Below are 22043 nucleotides of genomic sequence, written 5' to 3'. Positions count from 1 at the left end.
GAAGGTTGTGGCGTGGGCTGAAGCATACTAAAGCGGACCCCTATGGTTCTGGAGTTGTGTTACACGTCTGTGGGATACTATTGTGTCTGTACCCCGCCCTGAGGTCGTCCGGGTTAAGTTCCTTCAAGTCAGTGATGGGAGCTCGTCATGAGGGTGGCTCTCGAGGTCTCCAGGTTGGTGGGGTGTCCTTCTGTGTTGTCTATGTGTCTAGTGGTGTGAGTCCCTTCCTAGTCAAATTTCTGTGAGCAGTGTGGAGGGTTGGTAGCTATGTCCGTCAGTTCGTCTCGGGGTCTGGTATCCCGGTACATATAGTGGCTATTGCTGGGGCCGCGCCACCCCACCCCATCGGCACCCGGGCCCCAGCGCACCCCCCCCCCTATTGCCCCGCGCGGAAGACAAACCACGGTGCCCACATGTCTGTGTGTTTTGTCATCCTATCCATCAGGGTTGCCTGGACTGCCTCAGCTGCCCTAATATCCTCCACCCTGTGGATCCACTCTTCTCGGTCGGGGATGTCCGTTTTCTTCCAGTACAGTGGAATAAGTGATTTGGCAGCGTTCAGCAGGTGTCGCAGTATAGACTTCTTGTAAGTGGATAGTGGTTGCGCAGATATATGGAGTAAGGCCAGTTCGGCCGACCACTCCACATCGTCCCCGAGGATCGTCCGGATGTCAGATTCGACCTGGTTCCAAAACGGAGCGATGAGCGCGCATTCCCACCAAATGTGGAAGAGCGTACCCCTCTCCCCCGCACATCTCCAGCACATTGGTGAGGCATCAGGGAAAATCCTCCTGAGCATAGCCGGAGTCCTGTACCACATAGCTAGCAGCTTATAGTTTACTTCTTGATAATGCGAGCTGGAGGAGCTTTTGTGCTGCCATATGAGGGCTTTGTCCCATTGTGTTGGCGAGAATGTTTTGGACATCGCCTCCTCCCAGCGTCGCTGGAACGTGGTATTCTCCACGGTAGGGTCTGTCAGCAAATGTTGGTACAGGCTCGAGATGGCCTTTCCCAGAGTCTCATTGCGAGAGCAGAGATCCTCGAACCAGGTAAGGTCTCTCCGTAGTTTATCCTTGTGGGGGAGGGAGTCATAAAAGTATTTAAGCTGCATGTATCGGAAGATTATCATCGGAGAACGCGGTCGTCCGCCCAACAGCGCATCCAGTGTGTCTAGGTTGCCGTCACGAGTGACCTTGTGTATCGGGATATATGTCATATCTCCGATAAAGGACCAGGTGTCGATTGGTAAGCCCCCCCCTATGTCGGGGTTATGCGCTATCGGCAGTAGGGGGCATGGGGTCGGAGATATCCGCGTGTCCTCCCTGAGAGTCTCCCAGGTGAGCAGATTTTGGGATACTGGGTCTTCATCATGTTGTCTACCGTTTCTAGTCGCTCTCCTCCGCCATACCGTAGCCTTCAGCTTTGCGGCGTTCCCCTCCTGATCCAGGGTTACCCACTGCTTAGGCGAATCCGCGTCATGCCAGTCCAGGATTATTTGTAATACTGCGGCCTGGTGGTATTTCCTGAAGTCCGGTAGCGCCAGACCTCCCCTGTGTCTGGGTCTGCAGAGGAGGTCATGGCCTATTCTGGACTTTTCTCCTCGCCACACGTATTTAATAACCATTGTCTTTAGCGTCGAGAAGAATGTTGCCGGTAGTGCGGTTGGGATCGTCTGAAAAAGATAGAGGATCCGTGGAAGAACATTCATTTTCAGCACCGCGACTCGGCCATGCCATGTAATGTGCGGGTATGCCCACCTTGCCAAGTCTAGTGCGATTTTTTGGAGTAAAGGCTCGAAGTTACGCTGGTAAATCTCTCTTGGGTCTGTGGGGATCCAGATTCCGAGGTATTTCATTGCTCCCGTGCACCAGCGAAACGGGAAGAGCGACTGAAGGTCCTCGTATTCCGTCGCGGGCATGGTGATATTCAGAGTCTCACATTTCGCTAGGTTAAGCTTGAACCCAGATATTTGGCCAAATTTGTCAAATTCCGCCAGTAGGCACGGGAGTGTGAGCCTCGGTTGGGCGACGAAGAATAAGAGGTCATCCGCGTACGCGGCCACTTTGTGTTCCGAATGTTGCCATGAATAGCCGTGAATGTCCGGGTTATCCCGGATCGCCTGTAGAAAAGGCTCCAAGGAGAGGGCGAAGAGGAGTGGCGAGAGGGGGCAACCCTGCCTCGTCCCGTTCGTGATGTTAAAGCTCGTGGTCAGGGCTCCATTTACACGTATCGCTGCTCTCGGTGAACTGTACAGGGCGGAGAACCACGCCAGGATCCTCTGCCCCAGTCCCATGTGCCGGAGGACCTGGGCCATATAGGCCCAGTTGACCCTATCGAAGGCCTTCTCTGCGTCCGTGGACAGCAGTAGAAGGCGCTTTCGATATTTCCGGGCATGGTGTTGTACAGAGAACAGGCGTAGTGTGCTGTCCCGCGCTTCCCGGCCCGGGATAAATCCCGTCTGGTCTGCGTGGACAAGACTCGGCAGAAGACGCTGTAGTCTGGATGCCAACGTTTTCGTGAAGAGCTTCGTGTCCACATTCAACAGGGATATCGGACGGTAACTACCGCACTGTTCTGGATCCTTCCCAGGTTTTAGTAGGACCGTTATTGTGGCCGATAGAGATTCTGCGCCAAAGGTTCCCCCCTCCGCCACCCCGTTCACCGATTGCGTCAGCCAAGGCAGTAATATAGTGGCAAACTTTTTATAATAGCCCGTAGAAAGCCCATCCGGGCCCGGTGCCTTCCCGGTTTTAGTGTTTTTCAGGGCTGTCGCCAGTTCTTCTGTGGTGATCGGGTCATCTAGTGCGGAAGCCGCCTCTTGGGTAGCCCGTCTCCCTACGTGCTCCTGTAGGTACATTTGGATCTTTGTTGACATTTCCCTTCGTTGGGTCGGGTTTTCCCCTGAGTATAAGTTGTATAGTGAGTCATAGTACGCCCGGAATTCCCCAGCTATGTCCTCCGGGTGTTGAGAAACTCTGCCGGACGTTAGGCGAAGTTTCCTCACCTGGGTGCGGATCACGTCGCCCCTCAAGAGGCGAGCGAGGAACTTCCCTCCCTTATTCGCGTGGGTGTAGAAAAAGGATTTCGACGATTGTACTGAGCGGAGGTACCGTTGTGTGAGTAGGGCTCTTAAGTTCCGCCTGGCTTCCATCAGCTCTCTATAGATGGCAACCAACTGAGATCGCTTGTGTTGTAGTTCCAGGCGTGCAATGATGTTATAAAGTTCGGTCATAGTTCGTGTGGCCTCTTTCCGTTTGCGGGTAGCAATTCCGATGAGAGAGCCGCGAATGACACTTTTGTGAGCCTCCCACACCGTCACTGGGGACATGTCTCCTGATCCATTCTCCTCAAAGTAATGTTCTAGCGCCTGAGAGATCTCATCTCTCACTGAGGGGTCTTGTAGCAATGTTTTATTAAGGCGCCATGTCCGAATTGCCGGTTTAAAGAGCGGGGATTCTAACTCCACCTGGACCGATCCGTGGTCTGACCACGTCGCCGGGTCTATAGAAGCCTTTCGTAGTCGGGATAGCCCGTCTTGTTTGATTAGAATATAGTCGATCCTGGAGTAGCGATCGTGTATGGCAGAGTAGTGGGTGTAATCCCTATCGTCCGGGTGCATGGCCCTCCAGCAGTCGACTAGTGTGAGCTCCCCCAAAGATTTGCGAATGGATCTGAGTTGCGATTGCGGAATGCAGCAGTGACCGGTGGAGGAGTCTATGAGTGGTTCCAGGGGGACATTGAGGTCTCCCCCCACTATCAGGGCCCCTTCAGAGAATCCCTGTAGTTTACGTAGCGTGTTTCTAAGGAACGTCGCTTGCCTGGAATTAGGTACATATATAGACGCTAGAGTGTACACTCTATCGGCTATCACCCCCTTCAGGAAGAGGAATCTTCCCTGGTCATCTGTCAGTCTATCCAATTCTCGAAACCCCAAGTTAGCCGCGATCAGGATAGCCACTCCTGCTCGGCGAGCTAACGGGTGGTTATTACAATAGCTTAGAGGGTATTGGGCATTGCGAAGCTTAGGAACAGCTCCTTCTTTAAAATGCGTTTCCTGTAGTAGCGCTATTGATGCGCCTTGTCGACGCAGCATCCTCAGGAGGTGGGTGCGTCTTTCCGGGATGTTCAATCCCCTGCAATTGAGTGTCAAGACAGACATGGGAGCGCTGCGGTACGCCATGTTGTCTCTTCTCTAGGGTCGGGCTCAACTACTAGGGGAGCCGCCGAGCGACACCCAATCCCGATGCGGCGGCACGGCCCAGGTGTGTTGTGAGTCTCCGTGTGTCTAGTGTCTTATTCGTAGGTCACCTGCACGGTTTCGTGTGGGTAGGGGTTCAAACGTCTCGTCTGTCTCTGTCTGCTGGTGTACCGGTCAGGCAGTTGGCAGCCGGTATCCGAACCAAGTCCCTGTATGTGTTGTGTGTGAGTGTGTGTGTATTAGTGTATCTTAAGAGTGAAGTGAGTGGGAAGGGTAGGTAAAAGTTAAAATGAGGGTGGGCCGTCACAACCCCCCTCCAGGGTTAGTCCCTGCAGGGCCAAAAGGTGGTGGCGCCCCGAAGTCACCTTCCGATAGGAAGGGCACCTGCGCCCCGTTGGGAGTGGCCAGACGCCTCACGCGATCGCCTGATCAGCGTGAGAGTACGCCCGTGGCTCCGTCGGGGGAGTTGCGCAAGTGGATGTGTAGAGCAGTGATTGGCGTCTACGCCAGGAGTAGTACAATATGTGTTAGTGAGATGTAGTCCGATCCGTCCAGCTCCATCCGAGTCCGAGCCCAAGTGCAACAAGGTCATGATGTATGGGTCACGCTAATACAAAGTCAACTGTACTGCATCAAATATGTTTTATCAGAAACAAGCATAACGTTGTTAACAGTTTAACCCAACCGGTAACGAGATTACAGCTAACGTGCCCTTCTGGGCCGTCCCGCCCCATGTCCCCCTCTCTGATTCCCCGAACCGGCACATAAGTTCCCCCCCCCCAAACCCCCCCCCACCCACCAACCCCCCCCGTGCCTGCTATCATGCGGAGCCCATGGGTGATCTGGTTAGCCACGCCAGGTGAGTGGGCACCTGCCCAACCCCCCCCCACCCCCCCCCGTGTAGCTGCACAGGTGCGGGGGAGCAGCCTCAAAATCCGTGAGCCGTGAATCCTTAATGATAAGGCTAGTATCTCGCCCCTTAGTCCCCCCTTTCCCCGTGTCCCCCCGCCCCCCTGTACAATACTAAACTTTGCGGTATTCAGCTCTCAGTCCTAATCACTTTGCATAATGGTGTACAGCAACATATCTCCCGTCTATGCTTACCCCTATTAACGTACCGTGTGTTTCCATATATAAAAATTACATTCCCCACACAGTGCTTACAGTAACAAGAATGAGATCGGAATATCAAGATGAACATTTTACATTACATGTCCGTAGGAGGTGGACCCCCTCGATCGGGCGATTCAGTGCTGCACGTGGCTAGTGTCAGTGGTGGCTGGCAGAGAAGTCTCATGTCCTCGTCCCTGAGTTAGATGAGCCCCAGTAGGCCACCTCCAGTGTAAAACGGAGCAACATACCCATAGCCGCCCCCTCTCCCCCCCCCCAAAGGTCCTATATGGGAGTCCCGGCTTATGTCCCCGCGGGGGGCGGGGGAGGGGAGGGGGGAGGAGCGCCCCATGCCGTACGCATTCCAGGAAAACAACATACACGGTGGTAACCTCTGTCCGATGGGGGGGTCCCAAAGCCTTAGGTAGGATATTGCAAAATCACCCCTCAGCCCTCCCAAAGGATATGCGGTCTCGGATCCCACCCGTTGGCAACCTCAAGTATGGCCTTTTAGCAATATGTGGACCAATAATAAAAAAAATGAAAAAAAAAAGGGGGGGGAAGAAAGAACGGGGGGGGAGTAGGGCGAAGGGCAAGCGAGAGTCAGCCCGCCAGTGCTCGGTCTTGCCATGTCTCATGTCGGGGGAACAGTACCTGGGCAGTAACAGGGCAGTCCAGAAGGGGACGTGGTTCTCATGTTGTTCTCAGGCCTCGTGGTCGCGGTTTGCATGCTCTCGTGGTGAGCGGCCTCTGCGGCGGCGGAGTGCGCGTTGCGGTCCCCGGCCAGCCCCCAGGGGGCCCAGGATCCAGTCCGGGTTCTGAACAGGAGGGAGATCCAGCGTTTCCAGGAAACCGGGAGCTTCTTCTGGTCCGCGGAGTGGCACCCAGCCATTCCCGTGTCTCGCCAACAATGCGAATGGAAAGCCCCATTTGTATGGTATGTTGTGGGACCTGAGCAATGCGGTGATGGGCCGCAGTGCGCGCCTTGCTTCTAGAGTTGTTGGGGACAGGTCATTAAACAGGGAAATAGGTGTGCCGTGAAAGTCCCATGTAGGTTGCGCCCTGGCAGCTTTCATAATGGCATCCTTTGTGGCAAACGAATGGACGCAGCAAATAATGTCCCTCGGGCCCTCCTCGGCTGAGCAAGGCCTCAGGGCTCTGTGTGCTCTGTCATACCGGATTTCCAGCGGGGCATCTCCAGGTAGGATCATCCGGAAAAGTGCAGTTAGGGTGTCTTCGATGTGTTCCTCGCCCTCTGCTTCTGGCATGCCGCGGACGCGGATATTACATCTGCGGCCACGATTGTCAAGATCTTCCACTGCTCTGCGCATTTGTAAGAGCAGTTCGCCTTGTCGGGATAGGGCCGTGTCAGTTGCCGCTTGTCTGGTTGCATGTGTCTCTCGGGAGCGTTCTAGCTCCTGTATACGGGTCCCTTGTGCGGATACCTCTGTCCGGAGTCCCGCTATCTCGGCCCGAAGAGCATCCTGGATTGTAGTGGTGTGCACCAGGAGGTCGGCCTTCGTGGCCATGGATGCCATAGATGCCGCAATCGTGCGGATCTCCTCACCGATGCTCTCTAGGGTAGAAGCTGGGGGATCTCCCTGTGGTTGAGGAGCGGTCGCCATCTTGGGGCCTCCGGCCTCACCTCGTGCGTCCGTCGTTGTAACTAGGAACCCGTCCATCGGACCTAGGGATTGGCTGTTCTGCGTGCCTCTAGGGGTCCCGGGAGGGTCACCCCGACGATTACGACCCATAAGAGCGAAAGTAAGCTTATAGAAAGGGCTTTAGGCGGACCGGTGGAGCGGAGCTCACTGTTTATGCGTCCATCCTGGTCGACGTCCAAGCCACGCCCCAACTTCCAATCAGAATTAACAATCACACGTGGGAGATATTTACACCTCCCACTGTGATTATGGTACTGTGACTTTAACACCGGGTCACATGACCGACCCTGACGTTCGTAAAAACGTGCGGGCTCCCAGCGTGCAGCGTTATACATGCTGCCGCTGGGAGGCGAGGAGGAGGACACCGCTTGCTGACAGGTAGGTGAAGGGGAGACCGCGGGCGGCGAGGGACTGAGGGTGAGTGCTGCAAGTTGATTGCAGCCTCCCGTTACAGCCTCCCGCGGTGCCCTGACACACACACACACACACACACACACACTTGAACAGCAATCCCTAAGAAATAAATGGTGACTGACCTGTTCCAATTTTATGTGATAGTTACGCACATATATGGGAATGTTGTTCCTAAACTTTATTAATAAACCTAATTTTCTTAAAACTACTACACAATGACATTTTAGAGTGGCCTTTTATTGTGGCCAGCCTAAGACACACCTGTGCAATAATCATGCTGTCTAATCAGCTTCTTGATATGCCACACCTGTGAGGTGGATGGATTATCTCCGCAAAGGAGAAGTGCTCACTAACACAGATTTAGACAGATTTGTCAACAATATTTGAGAGAAATGCCTTTTGTGTACATAGAAAAAGTCTTAGATCTTTGAGTTCAGCTCATGGAAAATGGGGGCAAAAACAAAAGTGTTGCATTTATACTTTTGTTCAGTGTATATATATATGTATATGTATATGTGTGTGTATGTGTGGGTATTTATGTATATCAATTTGGTCAACCGATTACTCCGGATCTATGCCATCCTTGTCTCCATAGGGTTCACGTAGACAGGAAGGCAGTTTGCGTATTCACTCAGCGGATCGACAGACTCTATCTCACACTTTCCGTTGCTGGGCTGGTACTCTCTGCAAATGTATACAATGTGTTCTGATACTACTGGAAGTACTGTATGTCCCCTCTCCCTCACCCCCCACCCCCTTATTTATTCTGTCCCCCTCCCCCTTTTGAAATCCAATAAACTTCAAGCTGGAAAAAAACTTGTGTACAAGGTTTCAAGACATTTATAATAAATAAAGGAAGCAATAAAGATATAAAAAAAAATAATAAGCAAATAAGCAAAATTCAGAACAGTTTGTGAAAGCTGGAAGAATAAATCACATTCATAAAGAAAATCTATTTAGTTTTATTTTAGATTAGCAACAGGAAGAAGAATTGTGGATCAGTTGCTATCTACAGCAACATCCTGTGCAAAAAAATTTATGTTGTTTTCAAAAAATAAAAGAACCAATTCACCACGAAAACTTAAATTATATATATTTACATTTTATTCAGCTTCAAATAGACTCTAAATAAAATCACGTTGCTATATACGCTGAAAAAGCTTGACGAAAAATAGAAAATAAATCTCGCTAGCTGTAGAACGCAAGAACAGCAAAGTGATTTTCTGCTGTGACTCAGTGAACATTAACAGATTTCTCCTTTCTTACTCCTGTCAATCTATTTGAAGAAAGTCCACTTTAAATTGTACTAACTCCTTCTCCCCTGTATACACACTTAAATATGCAGCTGGCTTGGATCTGCAGTCCCACTCACAAAATAACAGTAATTTGTATTAAACAGAAGAATTTTAAAAGGTTCTTAAATAATGTTAGCTAGGTGAAATGGAAGTTATTTTTGGTATATGGGGGCTGGAGACCTATGTACTTCTAAGAGCGGCCTTTTAATATGTAGTCCAAAGTATGAGTGGGTTCCACGTTACTTTCTTAAAGAGGTGCAGGTGTATACACAACAGAGATTTTCTTTGCTATAATAGATGATCAAAGAACTCTTGGAAATTATCATACCTATCAAGGCTTTATTTGTTTTACACCCGCTCCTGTTTGTGTCCCGTACCTATATAGAAGCTTTACACCCTGTTCCAAATTATTATGCAAATTCTATTTAAGTGTCACAAAGATTAAATATTTTGTTTTTCAGTTTCACTCATGGATGGCATTGTGTCTCAGGGCTCTTTTGATCACTGAAAACAATCTCGGACACCTGTGATAATTAGATTGCCAGGTGAGCCAAATTTAAGGAAAAACTACTAAAGGAGGGTGTTCCACATTATTAAGCAGAGCACCATTTTCATGCAATATGGGGAAGAAAAAGGATCTCTCTGCTGCCGAAACGAGTGAAATAGTTCAATGCCTTGGACGATGTATGAAAACATTAGATAGTTCATGAAAACTCAAGCGTGATCATTGCACTATTAAGAGATTTGTGGCTGATTCAGAGCACAGATGGGTTTGTGTAGATAAAGGCACATTGAGGAAGATTTCTGCCAGATCCATGCATCAGATCAAGAGAGCAGCTGCTAAAATACCATTACATAGCAGCAAACAGATATTTGAAGCTGCTGGTGCCTCTGGAGTCCCACGGATATCAAGGTGTAGAGTCCTCCAGAGTCTTGGAACTGTGCATTAACCTTCTATTCGGCCACCACTAACCAATGCTCACAAGCAGAAACGGCTGCATTGGGCAGAAAAATACATGAAGACTAATTTTCAAACAGTCCTGTTCACTGATGAGTGCTGTGCAACCCTGGATGGTCCAGATGGATGGAGTAGTGGATGGTTGGTGGACGGCCACCCCGTTCCAACATAGCTTCGATGTCAGCAAGGTGATAGTGGAGTCATGTTTTGGGCCGCAATCATGGGAAGAGAGCTGGTGGGCCTCTTTAGGGTCCCCGAAGGTGTAAAGGTGACCTCTGCAAAGTATGTGGAGTTTCTGATGGACCACTTTCTTCCCTGGTAGAGAAGGAAGAACTATGCTTTCCGTAATAAAATCATCTTCATGCATGACAATGCACCATCTCATGCTGCAAAGAATACCTCTGCATCAATGGCTGCTATGGGGATAAAAGTAGAGAAAGTCATGGTGTGGCCTCCATCCTCCCCTGACCTCAATCCTATTGAGAACCATTGGAGCATCCTCAAGCAAAAGATCTATGAGGGTGGGAGGCAGTTTACATCCAAACAGCAGCTCTGGGAGGCTATTCTGACATCTTGCAAACAAATTCAAGCAGAAACTGTCCAAAAACTCACATGTTCAATGGATGCAAGACTTGTGAAGCTGCTATCAAATAAGGGGCCCTATGTTAAAATGTAACGTGACCTAAAATGTTTAAAAAGTTAAAATGTTGTTATAAGTTTGATTGAAATAGCTTTTGATTTCAGTAAATATGCTGCAAACATAACAAATGACAATTTTCAGTTCTTTACAACCTATAAAGTGTTTTGAAACTTACTGTGCATAACAATGTGGAACAGTGCATTGTAAGTTTTTTATGTTTAAAAAAAATACTGTTATCATTAGGAGGTTTGTTCAATAAAATTTGAATTGTACTCTTAATAGTTGATAACATGAGAATTATGCTGACTGGTATTTACATCAATTATTTAGGTAAGTGAGAAAAATATAATTTGCATAATAGTTTGGAACAGGGTGTATTTAAGCTTAGTGGTTATAGGATGACTTGCTTTCCTGAACATTGCAGGTATTGCCTTGATTGAAATTAATTTGGTACAGCTACACAGATTTTGGTTCCTTTAAGAATCACAACACAAACCAAAAACTTGGTCAGAGGGTTACTATCAAGCAAGCAAATGCAGTTAGAATTTTAACTCAATTAATAAAAATGGTTCCCCTTCCACGTGGTGCCATAGTTAAATGGTTAAAATAACACTAATGTGTATTCCTTACACTACAGTGTTAAAAACACTATTTAGGTGGCAGGATCCCCTTTGCCCCCATTTAAAAAATAAAAAAAAACATACAAAAAAATTACTTTTTCCAAGCACCACGCGGATTCGCCATAGCTTGCTCCGCCCACTTAGCGGAGATCATTAAAATTGAGGATCTTGGCCAATCCAATGCTTTTCCATAGGAAAGCACTGGGAGGCTTTTGCGCATGCATGGCAAAATGCAGCGCTGCGCCAATCTGCATCTTCTCATAGAGATGCATTGAATCAATGCATCTCTATGAGGAGCGTTCAGCACCTCAATGCAGAGTGTTGTGATGATGAACATCAGTTCTCAGATTATGCAGCACTGACCCAGTAAGCACCTCTATTGTCAGTCTGAGTGACTGCCACTATAGGTGTTCCTAGGATGCAATGTAAACACTGCCTTTTCTCTTAAAAGACAGTCTTTACATTAAAATGCCTGCAGGGACCGACTACATACACCACAACAAATAAATTAAGCTGTAGTTGTTCTAGTGACTATAGTGTCCCTTTGAAAACCGATGGAATCAGCAGCTGTAGCAAAAAAATTTGACCTCAATCACTCCATCCCTTGTGCAGTGGGACGGCGGATGAAATTAATATTGGGATTTTGGTTTTAAATAGCCACAAAATTGGCTGTGATACCATTTTTTCTTAATTGTAAACGGTAGTGTGTGTAGTAGAATAATATTAATATTTTCTGGCATAATATGTCAGACAGGATACAGAAAACCATGTGAGGGGAGTAACTGCCCAATTGACAGGCAATAAAATTAAATGATTTTACCTTTGATTGCGATCAGGTGCTCAGTACGACCTATGATTTCAATCATTTGACTTGTGAACTGTGAAACACATATTTGTTATATAATAGTTCCAAACCTTTAGACTGTAAGCTCATTTGAGCAGGGTCCTCATCAACCCATTGTTACTGTAACATTTTGTAAACTCCTTTATTGTTATTTATTGTCTTATTTATGGTTTCCCCCTTTTTTAATATTGTAAAGTGCTCCGGGATAAGATAGAACTATATAAATACCAATATTAATAGTAATAATAATAATAAGGATTTCCTTTCCTACCCGTTGCCGTAGCCTTTCAGCCTCCTCTTGGTACCCTGCCAGCTGCTTCTTCCACTTCTCAACATTAGCGTTCGCTTCTCGAAGGGCAGCCACCAACTTGTTGTTGTTGTCCTGGAGGCTGAAAAACTCTGCTTCCCACTGAACCTCACACACAGAACTGGAAAAAGGATGGATATAGAGTTATACATGTCTCTCTTAGGAAAGGGATACACCTTTTTACATTGTTTCCCGTGCTTATAGTACAGATGTTAGAATGCTAACCCCTTCATGGCAGATCTCATCTCAATAACATAATATAAAGCAATTTTCCTATAATGGACTTTAAGACACATGAACTGGACAAACTGAGCATAAATTTTGAAAGCACAGTAGTGTCTATTTTTCTGTCTAAGCATCTATTATATTTAGTAAATTCCAGTTTCATCCTATTTATTAGCTGCAATTTCCCAAACTGCTACTTTACTAAAAAATATTTACAAATACATTTAGGCAGATTGCTGATCTTAAGGAAGCATGGTCTGATCCTCACACACAGACACTTGCATCAATACCACTGAACACAGAGCCGGATTTACATCACAAGTGCCTGTAGGCATTATAAATCCATTTAGTAAACAGTGTATTCACATTGCAGGGAGCGGTGGAGGTTTTATAAAGGGCCCTAATATTTGTGATGGCCGCCCTGAGCAGGAGGTAATGTAATGATATTCAACGAACTGTAGGAAATTGAAGCACTTACTATTTTTAGTGCTATCCTGCCAGCATAATGTATTGCAGGAGTGACCCAAAATAATGGAGAGGCAAAAGGCTGCCAGAAATCTGCTCTTATAGTCCAGTACAAACCTCTCCATAGGATTATGAGCCTGTGTTTGACAAACAAGATCAGATTAAGGCTCCATTGTAATCTTTTTGGATAGGCTTTTAAAATTAGTTTTTTCAAAATTAAAATATCAAAAAACATATTACATAAAAATATATATAAATATATCAAAATATATTACAAATATTTTTAGAAACATTAAATCACTTTTAAAAAAAAAAAAAACACTTATATTTAAAAATATTAAAACCACTTGAAAAATGTATCCAAAACAATTAAATCGTGGCTAAGATCCTAAATGTTTCTCTGTGCCTGCCTTACTGAAATATATCCAGCCTGTTCATATACAACACAAGAAAAATAACAGCTTTCTGCTTCCCCTTTGCTAAGGTAATGCAGAAAAGATAAAGTGGAGACCTCTATTGAACTGGTCCCCCTTTTTAGAACTATGCATGCAGTTGCAGAACTCAGTCCATAATGTCAGTAAGGATGACTTCGAAGGAGCACAGCAAGGGAGATCCATGCCAGAAGAGGTATGTCACTAGACCAAACAAGCCATGATGGGAATAGAATTCTGATCTCTAAAGGTCTCTCTGCACCATTGGACTCTAATCACTTCATTGGTTCCAGTCATGCTCCAAAGATGATCTAATACATTACTTTAAATGAATGGCAGTCCAGGACTGAGTTGGTCTAATCCTTTCTATAAATGCATGTGATTTTCTGAGGTATCTTTCTACTAATCTACTGAACTACATTCAACTGCTTCAGTACGGAGTGAGAACAGAGCCCGTTGATCATACACAGTGTTACAGATTACTATATTTATATTCCAAGGTTGTCCAATTGTTAATTTTACATCTATAGGTTGTGCATCAAATAAGTTTACAATTTTTTTCCTGTTAGTGGGATGGAAAGTGAACAATTGTAGGGTAGATGGAGAGTTAATCCCTGGGGGTGGAAATTTCCTGAGCATGTGAAGATAAGGGAAAATAAAAATGTGCTTTGTAATTACTGCATATTATAATTGGCTAGTGGCAGATTGTTGAATTAAGCTACAGATCTGGGGCAGACTGACACATTTTACACAATATTAAATGATCAGTCGCAGCTTCATTCTCTGTGTTAACGGCATGGAGAGGGGATTAGTTGATTCATATGACACACACACACTTTTTAAATAAAAAATAAAAAAAAATACGATTTAAAAAAGTCTATACATTTTAATGGGTTAAGTTATAATACATATTAAACATTACAGAGAGACATCTAAAATGCACTCTGTGCTTTCTGCTATCCTCTACAGTAGTAAAATAAAGATAACGTGTTTTAGATGTGAAATTGCCCCTGGTTAACCAGAGAAAAGCAGGACTTCAATGAAAAATCCATTTTTGAACACAGCATTATTATTATTATTATTTTTACAGCTGTATAACCCAACACTGTGTAAAAATTATTTTACTACAACTGGCAACACACACGATGAAGGAATAGCTGAAACATAAACTTCACATTTTCAAAGTCACTCCTCAGGCCAGGCCTGCAGTGCTGGCATGTATAATCTGCTCAAATCAGAGCAGCTGGAACTCTGTGACAGCGACTGGTTCATCTCTGGTGTCCATGTCAAAACGTCCTACAAACCTGCATGGTCACTGAGACTGTGAAAGCCAGCTGCTATAGCCATTGCTATTAACAGTGCGCGTAGCATGCTGTATGGAAGGTTTACAAATCACCAGCAGGGTTACTCACTAAAGAGAGAACTCAAAAGTGATTTTAATTTAAAGTCCGAAATGCTGAATTGGTAAAATTCTCTAACTCAGCTATTCTACTAGTTTGGATATACATGGATATACTCTTTCATATTCATAACATTGCAGATAAAATGCTTGTATGTAAAATGTAGATGTGTAAATATAGAATAACCTTAGAGTTCTCGTAGGAACCTTAAACAGACACTATATGCACCCAGACCACTTCCACAGGAGTTTATTTAAAATTGGGGCTATGGTTCCTTTAATCTCTCAAGAGCAAGACATGCATGCCTGACTGATATACGAGAGTTACATTAGCTGACTGTGATAGATAGATATATGGTATCTAAACATAACTATTAAAAATATAATAAAGTTAAAACATGTAGTAACCTTGTACACTAATGCTTGAATAACCCTGACAATAAATAAGCATTATGGGTGTAAGAGCATTATGGGGGATGTAGTCCACAACATCTGGAGTGCCGAAGGTTGCCTATCCCTGCCATAGAGTATCTAACAATACCAAGCATACAAAGAAATAAAAAAAGTTAAAAAAAGAAAGAAAAAAAAATACATATAAAGAGACATAATCTGTCTCCAAATAAAGATAAGATATACACACGTCATCACCAGGTCAAAACTAACATTAGCTCTGTAGATATTAAACAGAAATAAAACAAAAAAGAGAACCTTGCACACAATTCAGTCACATATAAACACACACTGCAACAAAAAGAAGCAACATTTGAAAAATTACGCTATCAAACAGAAACAAATAATAGTGCACGCATGTACCCTTCGGAGAGCATTTTCTTCACTCGTTCCCTCTCTGTACTGAGCTCCATCTCTGCACTTTGGCTTCTAAAGAGCTTGTCATCTGCTGGTCCATTGACACTGATGATTGGCGAAGGTACTATCTGGTGAGATATAATATAGTGATGTTAGTGTCCCCAATTTGCTTTATTGACCCTACAATAGCCACTCTATAAATGTTAAACTAAGAACCTGAAAATCAGCCACACAGTCAAGGGCCATAACAGAGAACCATATTTGACCATTTGGTAGGAGCAGACCTGGGAGTGTTTACCCATCTAGCTATCACACCAAACACAGAGGGGTCTTTGTCAAGTCAGGTCTGATAGCACCAATGTCCAACAGCTTTTATGTATGGCGATTGCCCCGTTTCATGTGGATTCCTGGTTTGATATATTGTCTGTTCTGTGTATATAGGGAAACTCCCCCTATTCAACCCACAGGATTCATTCAATTGCTTTCTCTGTATGCTCATAAAAACATTTTTATTTATTTTTTAAATGTACAAGGCTATGGTGCTGCCTATATACCTGTAACATGGCACTTGTATAAAGGAGAACATTTTAATGCTTTGTTCGAGTTCAGCAGTGTGGCTCTGTGACAGATCCGAGAACCTTTATACATATAGTTTATAACTATGGTCTTATGGAATAGAAAGTGGACTGACACCACTAGAGCAAATCCTTGTCTAAAATAATTATGCGTGTCACGTATGAATCCCAGTTCTTCACAGGGATAACCCAGTATGGATAGAGCGAGAGATAAACATGTGTTAGCAAACGGGGAAATTCTTTAAGAATGATGGCACACTGATATTAAACAAAATCAATCAATTGCTTACATCAAATTGTCGACACATTAAGAATAAAACAAGAACCCACGAGGAACCAGGAGGCAACACACAAGACAAGAGCATGCACCTGTCCCAGCAAGTGAATGCAGCACCATGCATGGAGTCCTAGGAAGTTGTCAGAAAGCGTCAGGGAACTTGCACATTATGTAATCCTGCATAATAAATAATTCTGTTTGAATCTAAAGTTGAATTACTGTAAATTCTGTCACAGAATACAGGCTCCTTTTTTTTTTCTTTTTGCAATCATTTTAAATGTTTTAAAAGAAATCTTATTTATTTATTTATTTTTAGATAGGAACTGTCTTTTACTACAAGAATAAAAAAAACAATGTGTGCTGGCACTCAATTAAGTGTTAGGTGCCGGTATTCGAGGTATAACCCCACAAATAACCTCCAATAAATATCATACAAAAATATGAATACCGCACTCAATAAATGATGTTAAGTAATAATTAAACCTATGCTCAAATTCATAGTATTTATTGAAAAGCTTATAAGAATAATTCATAAAGTTAATGGTATTTCATCAAAGTAACACATAATTCATCTTATATACACCAACTATGTACAAATATCTATCTAGACACAGTATCCTCCTATGTGTAATGAGTAGTTCAATAAGCTCAAAAAATGAAAAATAATGAAACGAAATGAACAAAAGAGAAAAAATGAAAAAATATATTTGAAAAAATATAGAAAATCTATATTGAAAAAATGAGAAAAAGAGAAAAAAAAGAAAAAAGGAAAAAAATGAAAAAATGAAAAATATGAAATAAAATACAAAAAATGAGAGAAATGGAAAAAATGAAAAAATATACAGAATGCTAAACTCCTGATAAATAAGAGTCCAGTATATAGTGCACTATATGTTTGCCCACTATCTGTGGGTTGGTCTCACCAATGTCGTCTACTTCTTTATGTAGTATCCTGTAGGAAGATGCTGTAGTCTGTGAGAGATGGTCTGAATGGAAGGGATGGAACAAATTCCTGATAGTAGGAAGAGTGATCGCCACCCTGTATCCGCTGGTGGCTGGTCAAACCTGTTTTGATGAATGAAGTTAATCAGCAGTATCAGGCTCTGTTAGAAGCGAATTGAAGTCACTCGTAGGGCTTTCCTTGTGAATGGGCATGGGCTGCATGGGCTGCGCGCTCGGGACATATGCGTCCCTTCGATGGCCCCAGTGTCCGTGCTGTCAAAAAAAGAAAGAAACATCTGCGTTTAAATGTCCTCAGTTTAAGCGGCAAACTCTGCCGCATCCAATTCACGGTCCAACTTCCGCATTCCAACGCATACGTGCGTCATTGCGTCATGCGTCTTTCACCAAACTTTATTAGTAACGAACATTCTGATCGGATTATAGAGCTGGAAAAAGCACTAGCTTATTGGGATGACACAGTACATTTACAGAAACAATTATGTATAAGACTTTGTGGTAGAGATAGAAATGTGAACACAATGCAAATGAGGACATGAATTGTATACTTGACTGTATACTTGTAAACACAATGCAATTGTATACTTGTAAACACAATGCAAATAGGGACATGAAATGTATACTTGACAGTGGATAATGCAAATAAGGACATAAATTGTATACTTATCAGTGAATTGACAGTAATACATATGTACTGCATCAATGGATGCATATCATCTAAACAGTCTTGCATACACTTAAAACACAGAATAGTGTACTGTTAATGCTCACCTGTAACAGGAGATCAAGAGGGAAAAGTGTAATCTTGGTGTAAGAAAGCTAGTTGGGTAACCAGCTGTGTGAAAAAAGAAAGAACAACTATTATATACTCTAAGAAAAAATTTTTTACAAATACATTTTTACTAAAAAATTTTTTTTTTTTTTTTTTTTTTTACAAAAAACAGGGGGAAATTTTATAAAAAAGGGGGAGGAAAAATTACAGGTAACAGATACAATGCAACTGACCTGTCTACTATGACCCCATTGTGTCCCTAGACCCTGTCTGTGAGGGACCCTGTACTGACGACAGGTAGCGGACCCAGAAGAGTCAAATTGTTGGCAGGAGAGAGCCACGGACCACAATTGGTCACGGGGAGCATCTGTAAGGAGCACAAAATCACAGAGCAGACAATGATGAGGAGACCGAAATATATATGTCATAAAAAGTGTTTGAGATCATAATCCTCATTAAGTCCTAGTGGTGACAGAGTCTCCAAGATACTAATCCATTTAGTTTCTCTCTGGAGTAAGAGCTTCTGTCTGTCTCCCCCCCTTCGTAGGGGTGGGATTCTGTCTAGGATTTGAAACCTCAACTGGTTCACGTTGTGATTATGCATTTTAAAATGTCTAGGTACCGGAGCTTCCACTTTATTATGTAATAATGCTGCCCTGATGCTCCTTTTGTGCTCCCCTATCCGCTCTTTCACTGGCCTGATGGTCTCCCCCACATAAAGGAGCCCACAGGGACACTTTAGAGCATACACGACAAAGTCTGAGTTGCATGTGTAATAATCCTTAACAAAAAATTTTTTACCTGATCTAGGATGGACAAAATATTCCCCCTTAATGACACTGTTACAATGTGAACAGTTAAGACAAGGAAAGGTGCCCTTCTTGGGTTCTGAGAAAAACCTAGTTTGTTTCTTAGAGGAACCAATATCAGACTTCACTACCATGTCCCTCAGATTGGAGGCCCTCTGATAGGCAAAGAGCGGTGGTTGTTGAAATATCGGGGGTAGTTGGGTATCTCCCTGGAAAAGTTGCCAGTGCTTTAATATAATTTGTCTTATGTCCCTATTGAGTGGGGTATATGGTGTGACAAGTGTAAGTCTTTCTACTTTCTCTGTAGTCCTGGTACCCGATAGGGTATCTTGTCGGGAAAGGGTATCAACCCTCTGTCGCTGGTTATCAACCACATGTGCAGGATATCCCCTCTCTATAAATTTTTTGGCCATATAGTCTAAGCCCGTGATCACCTTATCCTCCTGAGAGACTATTCTTTTTACCCTTAGTAATTGGCTATATGGTAACCCATTTTTTAAATGCGTCGGATGGAAACTAGAATATGTCAGCAGATTATTGCGGTCAGTGGGTTTTATATATAAGTTACTCTGTAGGTGGTTACAAGTCCTCTGGACATCCAGGAAGGGAACAGTCGTAATGTCACAATACATGGTGAATTTAATGTTAGCATCCAGTGTGTTTAGTGAATCAAAAAATTCTTGTAAGTGGGCCCTCGTGCCGCTCCAACATATGAATACGTCGTCTATATATCTTTTCCAGACTAGACATTTGGAAAATAAAGGATGCGGATAGATGCAAGTTTCCTCCATACGATTCATGTAAATATTAGCATATGTTGGAGCGACATTCGAGCCCATAGCAGTCCCTTTAATCTGCTTGTAATACTTGTCACCAAATAAAAAATAGTTTTCTGTTAGAATGAAGGTCAGTAGTTCCCTGATATATTGTCTTGTCTCCCCCTGTTGGGTCAATAGTTAGTGACCATGGATGTTCAATCTTTGTATACATCCATTGATCATGTAAGAGGGATTGAGGCAGTAGACTGGACACTAAGCAAAGATCCACTATTGACCCAACAGGGGGAGACAAGACAATATATCAGGGAACTACTGACCTTCATTCTAACAGAAAACTATTTTTTATTTGGTGACAAGTATTACAAGCAGATTAAAGGGACTGCTATGGGCTCGAATGTCGCTCCAACATATGCTAATATTTACATGAATCGTATGGAGGAAACTTGCATCTATCCGCATCCTTTATTTTCCAAATGTCTAGTCTGGAAAAGATATATAGACGACGTATTCATATGTTGGAGCGGCACGAGGGCCCACTTACAAGAATTTTTTGATTCACTAAACACACTGGATGCTAACATTAAATTCACCATGTATTGTGACATTACGACTGTTCCCTTCCTGGATGTCCAGGTCCAGAGGACTTGTAACCACCTACAGAGTGACTTATATATAAAACCCACTGACCGCAATAATCTGCTGACATATTCTAGTTTCCATCCGACGCATTTAAAAAATGGGTTACCATATAGCCAATTACTAAGGGTAAAAAGAATAGTCTCTCAGGAGGATAAGGTGATCACGGGCTTAGACTATATGGCCAAAAAATTTATAGAGAGGGGATATCCTGCACATGTGGTTGATAACCAGCGACAGAGGGTTGATACCCTTTCCCGACAAGATACCCTATCGGGTACCAGGACTACAGAGAAAGTAGAAAGACTTACACTTGTCACACCATATACCCCACTCAATAGGGACATAAGACAAATTATATTAAAGCACTGGCAACTTTTCCAGGGAGATACCCAACTACCCCCGATATTTCAACAACCACCGCTCTTTGCCTATCAGAGGGCCTCCAATCTGAGGGACATGGTAGTGAAGTCTGATATTGGTTCCTCTAAGAAACAAACTAGGTTTTTCTCAGAACCCAAGAAGGGCACCTTTCCTTGTCTTAACTGTTCACATTGTAACAGTGTCATTAAGGGGGAATATTTTGTCCATCCTAGATCAGGTAAAAAAATTTTTGTTAAGGATTATTACACATGCAACTCAGACTTTGTCGTGTATGCTCTAAAGTGTCCCTGTGGGCTCCTTTATGTGGGGGAGACCATCAGGCCAGTGAAAGAGCGGATAGGGGAGCACAAAAGGAGCATCAGGGCAGCATTATTACATAATAAAGTGGAAGCTCCGGTACCTAGACATTTTAAAATGCATAATCACAACGTGAACCAGTTGAGGTTTCAAATCCTAGACAGAATCCCACCCCTACGAAGGGGGGGAGACAGACAGAAGCTCTTACTCCAGAGAGAAACTAAATGGATTAGTATCTTGGAGACTCTGTCACCACTAGGACTTAATGAGGATTATGATCTCAAACACTTTTTATGACATATATATTTCGGTCTCCTCATCATTGTCTGCTCTGTGATTTTGTGCTCCTTACAGATGCTCCCCGTGACCAATTGTGGTCCGTGGCTCTCTCCTGCCAACAATTTGACTCTTCTGGGTCCGCTACCTGTCGTCAGTACAGGGTCCCTCACAGACAGGGTCTAGGGACACAATGGGGTCATAGTAGACAGGTCAGTTGCATTGTATCTGTTACCTGTAATTTTTCCTCCCCCTTTTTTATAAAATTTCCCCGTTTTTTGTAAAAAAAAAAAAAAAAAAAAAAAAAATTTTTAGTAAAAATGTATTTGTAAAAAATTTTTTCTTAGAGTATATAATAGTTGTTCTTTCTTTTTTCACACAGCTGGTTACCCAACTAGCTTTCTTACACCAAGATTACACTTTTCCCTCTTGATCTCCTGTTACAGGTGAGCATTAACAGTACACTATTCTGTGTTTTAAGTGTATGCAAGACTGTTTAGATGATATGCATCCATTGATGCAGTACATATGTATTACTGTCAATTCACTGATAAGTATACAATTTATGTCCTTATTTGCATTATCCACTGTCAAGTATACATTTCATGTCCCTATTTGCATTGTGTTTACAAGTATACAATTGCATTGTGTTTACAAGTATACAGTCAAGTATACAATTCATGTCCTCATTTGCATTGTGTTCACATTTCTATCTCTACCACAAAGTCTTATACATAATTGTTTCTGTAAATGTACTGTGTCATCCCAATAAGCTAGTGCTTTTTCCAGCTCTATAATCCGATCAGAATGTTCGTTACTAATAAAGTTTGGTGAAAGACGCATGACGCAATGACGCACGTATGCGTTGGAATGCGGAAGTTGGACCGTGAATTGGATGCGG

At 43.6% G+C, this 22043-nt stretch overlaps 1 protein-coding gene across 2 annotated transcripts in view; it reads right to left on the bottom strand.

The window, feature by feature from the left end:
• HOMER3 (homer scaffold protein 3) overlaps positions 1-22043 on the bottom strand; it is a 134492-nt gene that overhangs the window by 50370 nt on the left and 62079 nt on the right. For both annotated transcript variants that reach the window (XM_063455384.1, XM_063455383.1), the window contains 2 exons: positions 15384-15505; positions 12015-12171 (listed from right to left, as the gene is read on the bottom strand). In XM_063455384.1, the coding sequence (XP_063311454.1) occupies positions 12015-12171; positions 15384-15505 (279 nt within the window). The remainder of the gene's footprint in view (positions 1-12014; positions 12172-15383; positions 15506-22043) is intronic.

The sequence above is a fragment of the Pelobates fuscus genome, chromosome 5 (genome assembly GCF_036172605.1).
Source record: "Pelobates fuscus isolate aPelFus1 chromosome 5, aPelFus1.pri, whole genome shotgun sequence".
Lineage (NCBI taxonomy): Eukaryota > Metazoa > Chordata > Amphibia > Anura > Pelobatidae > Pelobates > Pelobates fuscus.
This window is presented reverse-complemented; position numbering and strand designations above follow the sequence as displayed.